The sequence below is a fragment of the Erigeron canadensis genome, chromosome 5, assembly GCF_010389155.1.
Source record: "Erigeron canadensis isolate Cc75 chromosome 5, C_canadensis_v1, whole genome shotgun sequence".
NCBI lineage: Eukaryota > Viridiplantae > Streptophyta > Magnoliopsida > Asterales > Asteraceae > Erigeron > Erigeron canadensis.
The window spans coordinates 15893867-15910879 of NC_057765.1; the positions used below are offsets into that span (position 1 = coordinate 15893867).

General features: G+C 39.8%; 1 protein-coding gene across 1 annotated transcript; it reads left to right on the plus strand.

Moving 5' to 3' along the window:
- Positions 1-1515: 1515 nt before the first annotated feature.
- On the plus strand, positions 1516-2433 carry LOC122601240. Its single transcript, XM_043774000.1, has one exon. It carries the CDS (start codon positions 1516-1518, stop codon positions 2431-2433), a length of 918 nt encoding a protein of 305 aa, XP_043629935.1.
- Positions 2434-17013: the final 14580 nt, after the last annotated feature.

A 17013-nucleotide genomic window follows, 5' to 3' on the forward strand; every position in this document is an offset into this window, starting at 1 on the left:
TTAAACTAAGTCCCCGGCAGCGGCGCCAAAAACTTGATGTGTATTTTCTAGTCTAAAATTTATAAACACGAAATACCTAGCTACTTACTACTACACACTTGCGGGCAGTGGACCCGTTCGTATGCAATATAGTTGATTTGGTAAACCGAGGTCGAACACAAGGACTTAATAAGCAATTGTTACAATAAAATGACTCAGATTAAAAGGGGGGCTTTTGTGACCGAATTGTCACTTTGCAAAGTTAGTGAAGAAAGTCAGTAATCCCGTAGGATTAATCGCAAAGAGTATTTGATTGGTTGAATCTTAACACTGATTTAAAAGGAACACCTACTTGGATCAGCTCACATGCCAATCATCGGGTCTTAATATTACTTGCATTTGTTGAACGACTCAAAATGTAGACAAGTTGAACTCCCGTTATACTTGAAACTTTAACTGCTTAAAACATGATTATTGCTCCCGCACTTAATTTCTACTCTAAACAGTTAAGCATTAAATACATGAGTTGATTTTATGATTCAATCTTTTGAAAGCTTTCTCCCGAACTGCTTATTCGCCTAATCAGATCCTTCTATCATAAGCGTTTACACACTCAAAATGAATTTAATTGTTTTTAATCTTGATCGTTGATTTCTCCCGAACTCCAACGATTTTAGGTTAATTAAAGACCGATTAACCATTTCATGAATCAATTGATAATGACATAGATTTCTCCCGAACTTCTACTTACATTTATCAATCAATTAATATAAAAGTTGAAAACAAAATTTAAATCCAAATAAATGTGGATCTTCGATTAAACATACAAACCTTGTTCAACATTCACAAGCAATATTAATTCGACCCTATGACATGCTTACTACCCAAGCGGGTGCTAAGGATTTAGCTACTCATATTAAAAACACAAGAACAAACAAATAGAGAAGAAATCATATTATACCAAATGAATGAAGATAATCCGGTAGCAATTATGATTACAATCCAAAGTTGAAAATATGTGAAACCCTAACCACTTGTTTGCTCCCAAGTATTCAAAGCTATGAGAAAACTAATAAAACTGTGCCAAAGATTCGTGCAAAGTGCAGAACCCTAACTGAACCCATATACAAAATACGCGTGTAACGGCCGTTACTGGGCTAACTGGCCGTTACACTTATACTTGACCACTAACGGGCGTTACTGGAGTAATGGCCGTTACTCGCTAGTTTATTGCTAACGGCCGTTAGTCCACTAACTGCCAGTTACAGGAGAAACCACAAACTCCCTTTATAATGGCCGTTAGTCAAGTAACGGCAGTTACAACTTCTAGAATTCGTTTTTTTCGTCTTTCGCTTGATTTCAACCGAATCCTTCTCCCATTTCTTCCATAACTCATCAAAATCGACCAATTCATTCGTCTAATCAATTTCCAACCTGAAAACACTTAACACACCTTCAAAGCATCGAAAGTTGGATATAAAACTAACAATATGACGAATAATTGGTTCTAAACTTACGTGGGAAATGGTATAAAATATGACACATCACTCCCAAACGCGATCGAAGCCGTACAGCCGGATAGTTCCATACCTACAGAAGCTAAGGAAGAGTCGAGTAAAGCAGAGAGGAGAGATCTTCAAGGACACGTTGTACGGGACGAAGGTGACGATACCGTTTACTGAGTTGGTTAGGCTTACACCGGGGTATGCTAGGTATATCATGGACATGATCAAGGAAGACAGAATCCCAAAGGACGTGCATGGAATCGAGAAAGTCAAGGGAATTCTGGAGAAAGGAGACGAGTTCAGCACCCCTAAGTTAGAGGATCCAAGTAGTTTCGTTATACCATGTAAGATAGGAAATAAGATTAGTTGTGATTGTCTAGCCGACATAGGAGCTAGTATTAACCTGATGCCTTGGAGCATGAACACTAAGTTAAGTAACGTTGCACTAGATACCACCATGATGACTATTAAGTTAGCAGACCAGACCTTCCAACGTCGTTTGGGAAAGACCCAAGTAGTGATAGTTACCGTTGGAGACCTACATTTTCACGCAAAATTCGTAGTTATGAACATACCGGGAGATAAGAAGGTACCTATAATTTTAGGAAGACCTTTCCTTAACACAACCAAAGCAGTAATAGAAGTAGCTGAACGTAGTATTACCATAGGAAATGATAGGAGGAAGCTTAGCTTGACCATGGAAGGAGACCCAGATCTAGGTAAGGATGATATAGGAATTTGTGCTGAAGAAGTTGAATTAGTAGATGCAGAAAATAGAACAAATCAGGAAATTGAGGAAGTATTAGGAATAGGATCGCCAGATCATCCATGGGATTTAGGAGAGTTAGAAGAAGATGGGTTCGATGGGACCTTAGTGCAAACACCAAATAACCTCATCACCTCATTAGAAGAACCGCCAACCGATCTTGAGATGAAATCGTTACCATAAGGATTGGAGTATGCCTACCTGCAAGGGATGTCACAACTCCCGGTTATCATTTCATCAAGGCTGAGTAAGAAAGAGAAGGAAGCTTTGAGGAAGGTTCTTAGGTCTCATAAGAAGGCGTTTGCTTGGAAGATATCAGATATCAAAGGTATAGACTCATCGTACTGTAACCATAGGATCCACATAGAAGCAAACTCGAAGCCAGTAGTTTAGAGACATAGACGTGTAAACCCTAATATGAAGGAAGTAGTGAAGAAGGAGGTGATTTAAGTTATTAAATGCAGGAATTATCTCTCCCATCTCGGATAGCGAGTGGGTAAGCCCTATTCATTGCGTACCAAAGAAGGGAGGAATGACAGTAGTGGCTAACGAGGACAATGAGATGATAGCAACTAGGACTGTGACGGGGTGGAGAGTTTGCATAGATTATAGGAAGCTTAATGAGGCTACTAGGAAAGACCATTACCCCTTACCCTTTATGGACCAGATGTTAGAACGCTTAGCAGGGAACGAGTACTTTTGTTTTCTCGATGGATTTTCAGGGTATCTTCAGATTCCCATTCATACGGAAGACCAATCGAAGACAACATTTACTTGCCCATATGGAACTTATGCCTATAGGAAGATGCCCTTTGGACTTTGTAATGCCCTGACTACTTTTCAGAGGTATATGTGTAACAACCGCCATAGAAATAATTTAAATAAATCCATGATATGTTCTAGTTTCGAATATGTGCTCACATGAAGATCTATTCACTCTTAAATCTTAAATTATAAGACGCGTCTATGGTCTATTATGATAAGAATGTTAGGTTTCAAGACGTAAGCTATTGTATTCAAGAAATTCTAGTCCAAAAATGTTTTATTTAGACCCTACAATTATTAGAATCATTAATTAAGGGAAAACTATAAAAGGGTTAGAAAACCCCATTTTTCTACTTCTTCACCATTTCCCCCCCCCCCCACCATCTCACCTCTCTCTTTCTCTCTAAAAACACACACATACATTCACCATCTTCACCCACAAAAATTCATCATTTGATTTTGAGTTGTTAACCCAAGATTTCTTGCATTTTTAGCTTCCTTGTGATAATCAAAACATATTTCTAGTATCGATTTTCAGGTAATGACAGCAAGTTTTGAGATTTTCATCAAAATAAAAGCTTACTTTTCAAGTGTATGTTCTTGATGATTTGGTCCATTTTTGGTGTAAAAATCGTGTTAAAAGTTAGTGGGTTTGTGTCTAAAAGTGTTTAGTAACCTTTTCGTGATCAAATTTGGGTCGTAAACATGTTTTAGTCTTCAAAACCCTCGTTTTTGTTTGAACAGTCCCAAATTCGTCCTAAAAACACTTAAAACGAATTTAGTATCCCAGAAACGAATTTAAGTCTTCCAAAACGAAGTTAAGCTTCAAAACGAACTTAGCAAACAAACTTAAGTCCTCAAACGAATTTAAGGTCTATCTTCGTTCAGATACACCTTACGAATTTAATCTTCGTTCAGATACACCTTACGAATTTAATCTTCGTTCAGCTACACCTTACGAATTTAAACCCTATTTTCGTTAGTTGTAGAAATCAGGTTTTATACTTAGTTGTAATCCAAGTCTATCATGTACAAGGAAACCCTAATTAAGGTATAATCAAGACATATTCGATCTTGTTTATCAAAGTGCGAGTTCAAAGACGTTCATTACGAGTCTAGTGTATGAAAAACACTGTTGAGTCAAACGTTTAAAGATCTTTAGTGATCCAAATCATCAGTACATCAAGGACACTTAGTAAATAAATAATCACGAGAACTAATACATGTATCCATTTATGCTCACTGGTTTGTGATTAGGTTGACATCAAGACATACTTGGATTCGAGTAGATCTATTTTACTATATCTGTGCTTATACCCTGTGCTTGTAGAACTACGCTTGTAGCAGATCACTGTGAGTCTTCGTAGCCCCTTTTTCTTTACTTATTTCGGGGTGAAAGGAATACTACTTAAGCTTTTATACATGCCGTAACTACTTTTACTACTCTTTGGCTATTTGACTACTTGTTACATATTAGCCGGTCCTATTGAGGATTGTGTGTGCTTTTGATACTATTAGCCGGTCCTATTGAGGATTGTGTGTGCTCTATTGATACTATTAGCCGGTCCTATTGAGGATTGTGTGTGCTCTATTGATACTATTAGCCGGTCCTATTGAGGATTGTGTGTGCTCTATTGATACTATTAGCCGGTCCTATTGAGGATTGTGTGTGCTCTATTGATACTATTAGCCGGTCCTTTTGAGGATTGTGTGTGCTCTATTGATACTATTAGCCGGTCCTATTGAGGATTGTGTGTGCTCTATTGATACTATTAGCCGGTCCTATTGAGGATTGTGTGTGCTCGCTTACTTATGTGCAAGTTGGTCACTAGCCACTACATACTACTTAATACTTGAGATCTATTGGCGGTATAAAATGCTTTTATACTACTTGTTTATACTCAAACCTACGAACTCACCAACCTTTGTGTTGACTCTTTTAAGTATTCCTTTCAGGTAATCAGGCTAATCGTGGCTAGGAGTGGTAGCATGGGACTATTAGCAGACTTCAGGATTTAGGGTTGGAGTTTGCATGCTTGTACTTTGTGTTAGGTGGCAATATGCCCAATCGTATCCCCTGCGTGGGAACCTTTCGTACTTGATTTGATCATCTTTGTTGAACTGTGTGTGTAATAACTACTACTATGCTTGTTGGGTTATGAAATTGACTATTTATGTTTATCCTAAGCACTCATTTAGTATTCCTATGTAACATCCATGTGCGCGTGTGCTTTATCTTACATCCCGAGTTTTCCGCCGCTGTCGGGGTGTTACAGATTGGTATCAGAGCCGTGGTTATAGTGAATTAGGTGGTTTTGCCTAGACTATAACTTAGGAACCGCACGTAGCATGCATGATAGGAATTATGTGTGCATTCAAACTCTATGGATTTTATCTATATCTGCGATATTCATGTTATTATACTCATTCATGCGCAGATCCTAGAACCATGCTACCTTGCCACGTGTACTCATGCTATTGGTATTCGATCTATGAGATGTGTTAAATTTAAATAATAATAATAAGTTAGCGATATGAAGTGTTGTTAGCAAGGAGGTATGGCGATATATCATCACAGAAAAGCCTGATCAACTTTTCGTGTGTGGTATATTTACTATGGACTTGATGGCAACATGGATTGTGCCTTAGATGGTTAGAGTGCGGTAGCAACTCTGGCATGTACAATAGGTATTGGTCGGGTGGAGGGTTAGCCGCTGGTACACCCTGTATACATACCTTTGCCAATATCTAGAGAGCATGTCAGTACCGTGAGCCGACCTTGCATTAGATGTACTAGAGGTGTGGAGGGTTAGCCGCTGGTACACCCTGTATACATACACCGCTAGTGCGACGGATGTAGGTGTTAGATCCGGACCACACTTTGGCTGTCGGAAAGTAATCGGAATTAAAATTTTCATTTAAGTTGAAATGGTTGTAGTATCCATCTTGCAAACTATCTTGCATGAAACGAAGATTCTATTGTAATATTACTCTGTGCTGCATGATTGATATTGATGATAATGTTCACTTTTCAGACATAATGCTCAACCTCTTGAATTACATGCGATATTGAAAGTAAAATGTTTAGGATTCTAGAAAACTAACACGAGTGTGTTGAGAGTGCGTAATTGACGTCACGAATGACTATTCCTTCATTCTAACGCCGAACCCGTCTTTTCCTAATATAGGAAAAATGGTGCGCACAAGAGCAAACCTGAATGTCGAAGCACAAGATAATGGTGTTGGTCGTGGTAACCCTGGAGGTGGTCGTGGCAACCCGAGAGGAGGTCGTGGAGGGCAGCAAGGAAGAGGCCGTGGTGGAGGTCGTGGTGGTCGTGGTGATGGCATGGGTCATGGTGAGAACCCTGATTTAGCTACTATCATTGCAGAACAGTTGGCAGCTTCAATGCCTACTATCATCGAACAAGTGACTGCTGCCTTGGGTGTTGTCCCGAACCAGAACCGAAGAGCACCTGAAGTTGAAGCTGAATCTGTAAGAGTTGCACCGCAACAAGTGAATCAAGAACCAGAGAACTCTGACCCCGAAGTGGAGTTTGTTGATGATGGTGTGTATGTGGGCCCTGGACCCAGAAGAATTCCTAGAAATGATGAGTATGCTATGGGGAGAAGAGGTTGCAGTTACACCGAGTTTAAGAAGTGTGGTCCCCCAGATTATAACGGGAAAGGAGGAGCTGGTGTGTTTATGAAGTGGTTGGAGAAGTTGGAAGCAGTCATGGACATAAGTGAATGTCCATCTCATCAGAGGGTAAGATTCACTGGAGGTTCATTCACCGATGATGCACTGTCATGGTGGAATACTTTGTTAAGAGCCCGTGGAAGAACTACTACTTTCGAGACACCATGGGATCAGTTTAAAGAGATGATGAAGGACCGATTTTGTCCACTAAATGAGATGCAGAAGATTGAGCAAGAGTTTTGGCACCACACCATGGTGGGATCTGGCCATGCAGAGTATACTAGCAAGTTTCAAGAGTTGGCTAGATTGGTACCACATTTGGTGACTCCTGAGTCAAAGTTGATTGAGAGATACATCTATGGTCTCATTCCTCAGATCCGTAACACCCTGACTGGCATTCCTCCTTACTCGATTGAAGAAGCAATTCGAAGAACCAGTGCCATGACTGATGACTTGGTTAGGGCGGGACACTGACAAGGTCTGCAGAGAAGAAGAGAGACTTTGGTGAACCCAGTAAAAGAAGGGACTTCAGAGCTGACAAGAGGGTCAGAGTTGGAAAGGTGTTTGCAGCAGTTGAGCCGGGACAGAAGGCGTATGTTGGCCAATTTCCACAGTGTGCTACTTGTACTTATCATCATTCAACAGCAGTGCCATGCCGATTTTGTCAGAATTGTCAGAAGTTTGGACATTTGGCTAGAGATTGCAGGATTGCCAGAGCTCCAGCAGCACCACCTCATGTAGCACCGTTGAACGCTAGAAACCCACCAGTCAATCGCGGAGGATGCTACGAGTGCGGTAGCACTGATCACTACCGAAATGTTTGCCCAAGAGTTGCTAGACGACCCATTCCAGCCGCAGCTAATCAGAATTCGTTGCAGATTGCAGCACCAAATCCTCCCAGAGTTAACCAAGCCCAGCAGGCCAGGGGCCGAGTCTTTGCCTTGAACGCAGTAGAAGCTGCTAACGATCCTAACGTTGTCACGGGTACATTTCTCTTAAATAATCATCTAGCTACTGTGTTATTCGATACGGGTGCCGACTATAGTTTTATCTCCACTAACTTCGTGTGTATTATTAACGTGAAACCCATCCGTACCCATGCTTGCTATGAAATAGAGGTAGCTAGTGGAGAAACCTCTAAACTTGACAAATTTGTGCCTAAATGTGTGTTAACACTAGATACTCATTCATACTATATAGATCTAATCCCGTTTGAAATGGGCAGCTTTGATGTAATAGTAGGGATGGATTGGTTATCTCGGGTAGATGCAACCATTGTGTGTCGTGCAAAAATTCTTAGAATCCCCTTAAGTGGGGGAGAGGTATTAGAAATTCAAGGCGAGAGACCCGAGACACACAAACAGATCCTAATGAGCACAACAACTGAAGTAACCAAACTAGCTGATATACAAATAGTTCGTGAATTTCCCGATGTCTTTCCTGATGACATCCAGGGATTACCCCCGTCTCGCCAAGTCGAATTCCGAATCGATCTCATTCCTGACGCTATGCCGGTAGCAAAGACACCATATCGTTTAGCACCTTCTGAAATGCAAGAACTCGAGTCACAGTTGCAAGAGTTACAAGATAAGGGATTCATTCGACCAAGTTCATCGCCATGGGGCGCACCGATACTATTTGTAAAGAAGAAGGACGGATCTTTTCGCATGTGCATTGATTATCGTGAGCTCAACAAGTTAACCATTAAGAATCGATATCCTTTACCGCGCATCGATGATTTGTTTGATCAATTGCAAGGCGCAAAGTACTTCTCAAAAATCGATCTTCGATCGGGCTATCATCAGTTAAGAGTTCGTGAAGAAGACGTACCGAAAACGGCGTTTAGCACGAGATATGGGCACTTTGAGTTCTTAGTGATGCCTTTTGGTCTGACAAACGCGCCCGCCGTTTTCATGGATCTCATGAACCGTGTATGTAGACCCTACCTTGATAAATTCATCATCGTATTCATCGATGACATCCTCATTTATTCCAAGACGAAACAGGAGCATGAAGTGCACTTGAGGAAAGCATTAGAACTTCTGAGAGCTGAAAAGTTGTACGGGAAGTTTTCAAAATGTGAATTTTGGTTGGAGGAAGTAAAGTTTTTGGGCCATGTAGTTGACAAAGATGGAATCAAGGTCGACCCCAGTAAAATAGAAGCAGTAGAGAATTGGAGAAGGCCAGAGACACCGACAGAGATCAGACAGTTTCTCGGTTTAGCAGGCTACTACCGACGATTTATTGAGAACTTCTCAAAGATCGCACAACCTCTTACACTGTTGACGCATAAAGATAGAAGTTTCGAATGGGGAGAGAAACAAGAAGCAGCTTTCAGAATCTTGAAAGAGAAGTTATGTAATGCACCAGTCTTAAGTCTTCCTGAAGGGACCGATGATTTTATTGTTTATTGCGACGCGTCCGGACAAGGCTTAGGATGTGTGTTGATGCAGCGAGGCAAGGTCATTGCATATGCCTCACGTCAACTGAAGGTTCACGAAAAGAATTATACGACACACGATTTGGAGTTGGGAGCTATCGTTTTTGCACTCAAGTGTTGGAGACATTATCTATACGGGACAAAGAGTGTGATCTACACTGACCATAAGAGCCTCCAGCATATCTTCACTCAGAAAGACCTTAATATGCGCCAGAGACGATGGCTAGAGTTGTTTAGCGACTACGATTGTGAGATTCGATATCATCCCGGAAAGGCAAATGTAGTAGCAGACGCCTTGAGTAGGAAGGAGAGAGTTAGACCAAGACGAATTAGAGCCATGAGCATTTCTGTGCATAACAGTCTGAAGGATAGGGTTATTGGGGCACAAGTAGAAGCAAACAAGAAAGAGAACATTGATAAAGAAGGGCTTGGAGGTATGATAGAACGATTTACTCAAGGGAATGATGGAGGACTGTACTTTTGTGATCGGATGTGGATACCACTGTACGGAGGACTAAGGAAACTGATCATGGATGAAGCGCACAAGGCAGGATACTCTATACACCCGGGAATAGATAAGATGTATCAAGACTTGCGAGATTTATTTTGGTGGCCAGGGATGAAGAGCGATGTGGCAGTTTATGTGAGCAAGTGTCTAACGTGTTTGAGAGTTAAAGCGGAACATAAGAAGCCAGGAGGACTACTAACACAACCAGAGCTTCCCAGCTGGAAGTGGGAGAAGATCACTATGGATTTTGTCACGAAGTTACCAAGAACGAGTAGTGGTAAAGATGCTATATGGGTGGTGGTAGATCAACTGACCAAGTCAGCGCATTTCATACCTATACGTGAAGATTATTCTATGGAGCAGTATGCACGTCTGTATCTTAAAGAGATTGTAGCTAAACACGGTGTCCCTGTATCAATCATTAGTGATAGGGATAGTCGATTTACCTCAGGATTTTGGAGATCATTACAACGAGCTTTGGGAACGCGAATCGATATGAGCACAGCCTACCATCCGCAGTCAGACGGACAGAGTGAGAGAACGATTCAAACACTCGAAGACATGCTAAGAGCCTGTGTCATAGACTTTGGAGGAAGTTGGGACACTCATCTCCCATTAGTCGAATTCTCGTATAACAACAGTTATCACGCAAGTATCGGGTGTCCACCTTATGAGGTTTTGTACGGAAGGAAATGTCGATCTCCACTCGCATGGCACGAAGTAGGAGACATGCAACTAATAGGTCCAGAGATCATCCTCGAAACTACTGAAAGAGTTGCTCAAATCAAGGAGAATCTTCTGAAAGCAAGAGACAGACAAAAGAAATATGCAGACAACCGAAGGAAACCTTTAGAGTTTCAGGTTGGTGATCGAGTAATGCTTAAAGTTTCGCCATGGAAGGGCGTGGTCAGATTCATAAAGAGAGGGAAACTAGCTCCAAGATATGTCGGACCGTTTGAGATCGTAGAGCGCATTGGTGCAGTAGCCTACCGTTTGAAACTTCCCCAAGAACTAAGTAACGTACACGATGTCTTCCACATATCGAACCTCAAGAAGTGCCTAGCCGATGAAACAACATATGTTCCTTTGAACGAGATACGAGTAGACAGTAACCTAACCTTCAAGGAAAAGCCCGTGGAAATTCTAGAACGAATAGTCAAAAAGCTCAAGAGACATAAGTATACCATTGTGAAAGTTCGTTGGAACTCCCGTAGAGGTCCAGAATTCACTTGGGAACGAGAAGATCAGATGAAGCTTAAGTATCCGCATCTGTTCGCTTAGCGTATTATCCTAGTCTAGCAAGTAAACTTAAGGACTTAATTCCTAACTTGATACTTGATGCTTATTATGCAATGTGATATTTAGAAAACTCAATGTGAAACATGCTACTTGTTACTTTTGATGCAAATACACTCAGCACTAAACATGCAATCTAATACTTGTAAACTTAGTGTGCAAGCGAAGCATGAAACATGATGTGTAAATTCGAATTTCGGGACGCAATTCCTTTAAGTGGGGGAGAATGTAACAACCGCCTTAGAAATAATTTAAATAAATCCATGATATGTTCTAGTTTCGAATATGTGCTCACATGAAGATCTATTCACTCTTAAATCTTAAATTATAAGACGCGTCTATGGTCTATTATGATAAGAATGTTAGGTTTCAAGACGTAAGCTATTGTATTCAAGAAATTCTAGTCCAAAAATGTTTTATTTAGACCCTACAATTATTAGAATCATTAATTAAGGGAAAACTATAAAAGGGTTAGAAAACCCCATTTTTCTACTTCTTCACCATTTCCCCCCCCCCCCACCATCTCACCTCTCTCTTTCTCTCTAAAAACACACACATACATTCACCATCTTCACCCACAAAAATTCATCATTTGATTTTGAGTTGTTAACCCAAGATTTCTTGCATTTTTAGCTTCCTTGTGATAATCAAAACATATTTCTAGTATCGATTTTCAGGTAATGACAGCAAGTTTTGAGATTTTCATCAAAATAAAAGCTTACTTTTCAAGTGTATGTTCTTGATGATTTGGTCCATTTTTGGTGTAAAAATCGTGTTAAAAGTTAGTGGGTTTGTGTCTAAAAGTGTTTAGTAACCTTTTCGTGATCAAATTTGGGTCGTAAACATGTTTTAGTCTTCAAAACCCTCGTTTTTGTTTGAACAGTCCCAAATTCGTCCTAAAAACACTTAAAACGAATTTAGTATCCCAGAAACGAATTTAAGTCTTCCAAAACGAAGTTAAGCTTCAAAACGAACTTAGCAAACAAACTTAAGTCCTCAAACGAATTTAAGGTCTATCTTCGTTCAGATACACCTTACGAATTTAATCTTCGTTCAGATACACCTTACGAATTTAATCTTCGTTCAGCTACACCTTACGAATTTAAACCCTATTTTCGTTAGTTGTAGAAATCAGGTTTTATACTTAGTTGTAATCCAAGTCTATCATGTACAAGGAAACCCTAATTAAGGTATAATCAAGACATATTCGATCTTGTTTATCAAAGTGCGAGTTCAAAGACGTTCATTACGAGTCTAGTGTATGAAAAACACTGTTGAGTCAAACGTTTAAAGATCTTTAGTGATCCAAATCATCAGTACATCAAGGACACTTAGTAAATAAATAATCACGAGAACTAATACATGTATCCATTTATGCTCACTGGTTTGTGATTAGGTTGACATCAAGACATACTTGGATTCGAGTAGATCTATTTTACTATATCTGTGCTTATACCCTGTGCTTGTAGAACTACGCTTGTAGCAGATCACTGTGAGTCTTCGTAGCCCCTTTTTCTTTACTTATTTCGGGGTGAAAGGAATACTACTTAAGCTTTTATACATGCCGTAACTACTTTTACTACTCTTTGGCTATTTGACTACTTGTTACATATTAGCCGGTCCTATTGAGGATTGTGTGTGCTCTATTGATACTATTAGCCGGTCCTATTGAGGATTGTGTGTGCTCTATTGATACTATTAGCCGGTCCTATTGAGGATTGTGTGTGCTCTATTGATACTATTAGCCGGTCCTATTGAGGATTGTGTGTGCTCTATTGATACTATTAGCCGGTCCTATTGAGGATTGTGTGTGCTCTATTGATACTATTAGCCGGTCCTTTTGAGGATTGTGTGTGCTCTATTGATACTATTAGCTGGTCCTATTGAGGATTGTGTGTGCTCTATTGATACTATTAGCCGGTCCTATTGAGGATTGTGTGTGCTCGCTTACTTATGTGCAAGTTGGTCACTAGCCACTACATACTACTTAATACTTGAGATCTATTGGCGGTATAAAATGCTTTTATACTACTTGTTTATACTCAAACCTACGAACTCACCAACCTTTGTGTTGACTCTTTTAAGTATTCCTTTCAGGTAATCAGGCTAATCGTGGCTAGGAGTGGTAGCATGGGACTATTAGCAGACTTCAGGATTTAGGGTTGGAGTTTGCATGCTTGTACTTTGTGTTAGGTGGCAATATGCCCAATCGTATCCCCTGCGTGGGAACCTTTCGTACTTGATTTGATCATCTTTGTTGAACTGTGTGTGTAATAACTACTACTATGCTTGTTGGGTTATGAAATTGACTATTTATGTTTATCCTAAGCACTCATTTAGTATTCCTATGTAACATCCATGTGCGCGTGTGCTTTATCTTACATCCCGAGTTTTCCGCCGCTGTCGGGGTGTTACAATATGACTGCTATTTTTCAGGATATGTTAAAGAAGTCGGTAGAAGTGTTTATGGATGATTTCTCGGTTTATAGGAATTCGTTTAACTCGTGTTTAGGTCATTTAGATAAGATGTTAGCTAGGTGGGAAGAAACTAATTTAGTGTTGAGCTTGGAGAAATGGCATTTCATGGTTAAGGAAGGAATAGTATTAGGGCATATGGTGTCTAAAGCAGGAATAGAAGTAGATAAGGCTAAGATAGATGTGATGTCTAGGTTACCGATTCCGGTTAATGTCAAAGGAGTTAGGAGTTTTCTAGGTCATGAAGGGTTTTATAGGAGATTTATTAAGGATTTTTCCAAGATAACTAGGCCAATGACCAGACCTTTAGAGAAAGACGTTAGGTTTGATTTTGATAAGAATTGCATTAAGGTATTTGAGAAACTTAAGAAACACCTTATAGATTCCCCTATAGTAGTGTCACCTGATTATGCTTCACTTTTTGAGATTATGTGCGATGCTAGTGATTTCGCCGTAGGAGTTATGTTAGGACAGAGGATAGATAAGCATTTTAGGCCAGGAACTACACAACTACAGAGAAGGAATTGTTGGCGGTAGTCTTTGCCTTAGATAAGTTTAGGAATTACATAGTATTGCAGAAAGTGACCATATTTATAGACCATTCAGCCATTAGATACCTAATTAATATGCTAAGCCTAGGCTAATTAGGTGGGTGCTACTGCTTCAAGAGTTTGATTTGGAAGTTAAGGACAAGAAAAGAGCAGAAAATGTAGCTGCAGATCACCTGAGTAGATTAGACAACCTAGATGAGGAGGAACCTGATTATGAAGAGATAGATGAAGCATTCCCCGAAGAGAATTTGATGAGGATAGAAGTAGATGATAAGGAGGATGTACCTTGGTTCGCTGACATAGCTAATTACAAAGCTACAGGAGTTTTACCGTTGCATTTAGACTATTACCATAGGAAGAAGTTCTTTTCAGACCTTAAGTATGATTAGGAGATGTGTATCGGAAGGTAAGAGTATGAAAATATTAGATGACTGTCATTCACGACCCACAGGAGGACATTATGGTCCGTCGACTACAACTAGGAAGGTATTTGAGGCAGGATTTTACTGGCCTAGAATTTTTCAAGAGGCCAAGACTTTGGTTAAGTTATGTGATGCATGCCAGCGCCAAGGATCGATCACCAAGAGATATGAGATGCCACAGAAGGGCATAGTATTTGATGTTTGGGGAATAGATTTCATGGGGCCATTTCCACCTTCTCATAAGTTTAAGTATATTCTAGTAGCAGTAAATTATGTGTCAAAATGGGCAGAAGCCAAGGCTTTGCCCACTAATGATGCTAGGGTAGTTGTAGATTTCCTTAAGAACTTGTTTAGTAGGTTTGGAATGCCTAAGGCTTTGATTAGCGATAGGGGTAGTCATTTTGCAAATGCTCAATTAATAAAGGTACTTAAGAGATATGGAGTCAACCATAGGTTTTCAACAGCTGAGCACCCTCAGACAAGTGGTCAAGTAGAAAACACCAATAGGGCACTTTAGAGAATTTAAGAGAAAACAGTTAAGGATAATCCTAAGAATTGGGCGAATAAGTTAGATGATGCACTTTGGGCATTTAGGACAGCCTATAAGACACTCATAGGAACCACACCCAATAAGTTAGTGTATGGAAAAACATGCCATTTACAATTAGAAATAGTGAATAGGTCTTTTTGGGCAATTAAGAATTGTAACATGGATTTAGATGAAGCTGGGAAGGAAAGATACTGGCAACTAGATGAATTAGTAGAATTTAGATAACAAGCATATGAAAACTCTAGTATTCATAAGGAGAGAACAAATGCGTGGCATGATAGGAGAATTAGGATGAGAGAATTCAAGGATGGTGATAAGGTGCTTTTGTTTAATTCTAGCTTTAAGCTCAAAGCGTCGAAACTCAGATCAAAATGGACAGGACCATTTGAAGTCATTAAAGGTTACCTGTCGGGACAAGTAGAGTTACGTGGCCATAGTGGGGAAGGTTTTATAGTCAATGGGCAGAGAGTGAAACATTACTATGAAGAAGATAGCAATAAGGACGAGGGCATAGAATCTGGCCCTTATTTCGTTGATGAATGAGTAGTGAAGGAGTCAAGCTTAAGACTCCAAAATAAATTAAGCGCTCCTTGGGAGGCAACCCAAGTTTTGTTTTGTTTAGCTTTTATTTTTCTTTTTCTAGTTTGATTTCGTATTTGTTTTTCATTTCATTTTTAGGTTTTAGCTTGTTATTTCCATTTTGATATTTTGATTGAAGTGTGTAGGAGTATATTGCTTTGTAGTCTGAAGGAAACCATATACTTGGCCAAAAGCTAAGTGTGGGGGAATTCGAGCATCAAATCGCTGAAGAAATCAGACCTCGGAACACGTACAGGAGTCACAAGCGCCGCTAGACACACTCCAGTGCCGCTGGGACTGCATCTGGGCAGCCCAGCGCTGCTGGCACCATCACCAGCGCCGCCGCTTACCAACCAGTGTCGCTACCCATTCCACCAGCATCGCTGAAAGCTCCGTTCTGCGCACCAGATCGCCAAAAACACAAAAAACCAGAAAACCCCAAAAATCAAAAAAATTAAAAAAAACAGAAAATACCAAAAAGAAAAGAAGATGAAGAAGTAACAATAGATAACCATCAAATGGAGACGACTCAAGTCAATGAAGATTCTACATCATTCAAGTCGCTCCGCAAGTGCCATCTTAAACAACAATCATGCAATACTAGACCCGGGAAGTTTCGTTAATCCTTTTACTTTTACATTTTACGTGTTTTTCCTATTTCCCTTTGTTTTCTATGTCTAGTACAGCGAGGACGTTGTACAATTTAAGTGTGGGGGGATGGTATAGGAAAAACCCTTGGTCTAATTGTTTGATTTTAAACAAGTTTTCTACTACTTATTTCATGCAAGTTTTAAGTTTTTAAATGTCTGAAAACTGTTTTGAGAATATAAGCTTTGCAAATAGACAAAAGATGACGATAATTAAGCGATATTAGCTTGGTAGGATGAACGGTTAGACAGAATTGGTAGCTTAATTATAGATCTGTGGCTATTCATGCTTCCAACTGGATTAGAGTTTAGACTGAAATTGTATGTGATTATGTTTGCCATAGCACACTTAACTGGACTTTAATATACTTAGCAATTTAGAGCTTTATAGTCATTAGCATAGGTGTATTAGTTGGACTTAATATACGTGATTGTGTAGGAACTAGTTTAGATGTATGGTTAACCTTAATTCTTACACTATTTAATGTGAACTAGTTGCATGTGAAGTAGGAGTATGAGTCATCCGGGGTCTCTGATAATGTCTATTGCATGAATAATGTAGTAAATCTTTAAGAAAGACAATCAATAGATTAAATAAGTTCAAAGAACTATTAACGAGTAAAATCTATATATAAATACATCAAGTTATGTCGCTTTGTGCGTGGGGAACCACCGACCTGTCACCGCTCTCTTGATGTGAACTTTTAGTTGAGTTATGTGGCTCTACGAGTGAGGAATCACCGACCTGTCACCGCTGTCTCAACTATTAAAGATGATAATATTGTATGACTGCTTTTGTATTTAGCTGGCGAGCATGACTGTAGTGTAGGAGT

What these genes read in the sequence shown, in the direction of transcription:
- LOC122601240 (XM_043774000.1), top strand. Translation starts at nt 1,516, where the DNA reads ATGACACATCACTCCCAAACGCGATCGAAGCCGTACAGCCGGATAGTT.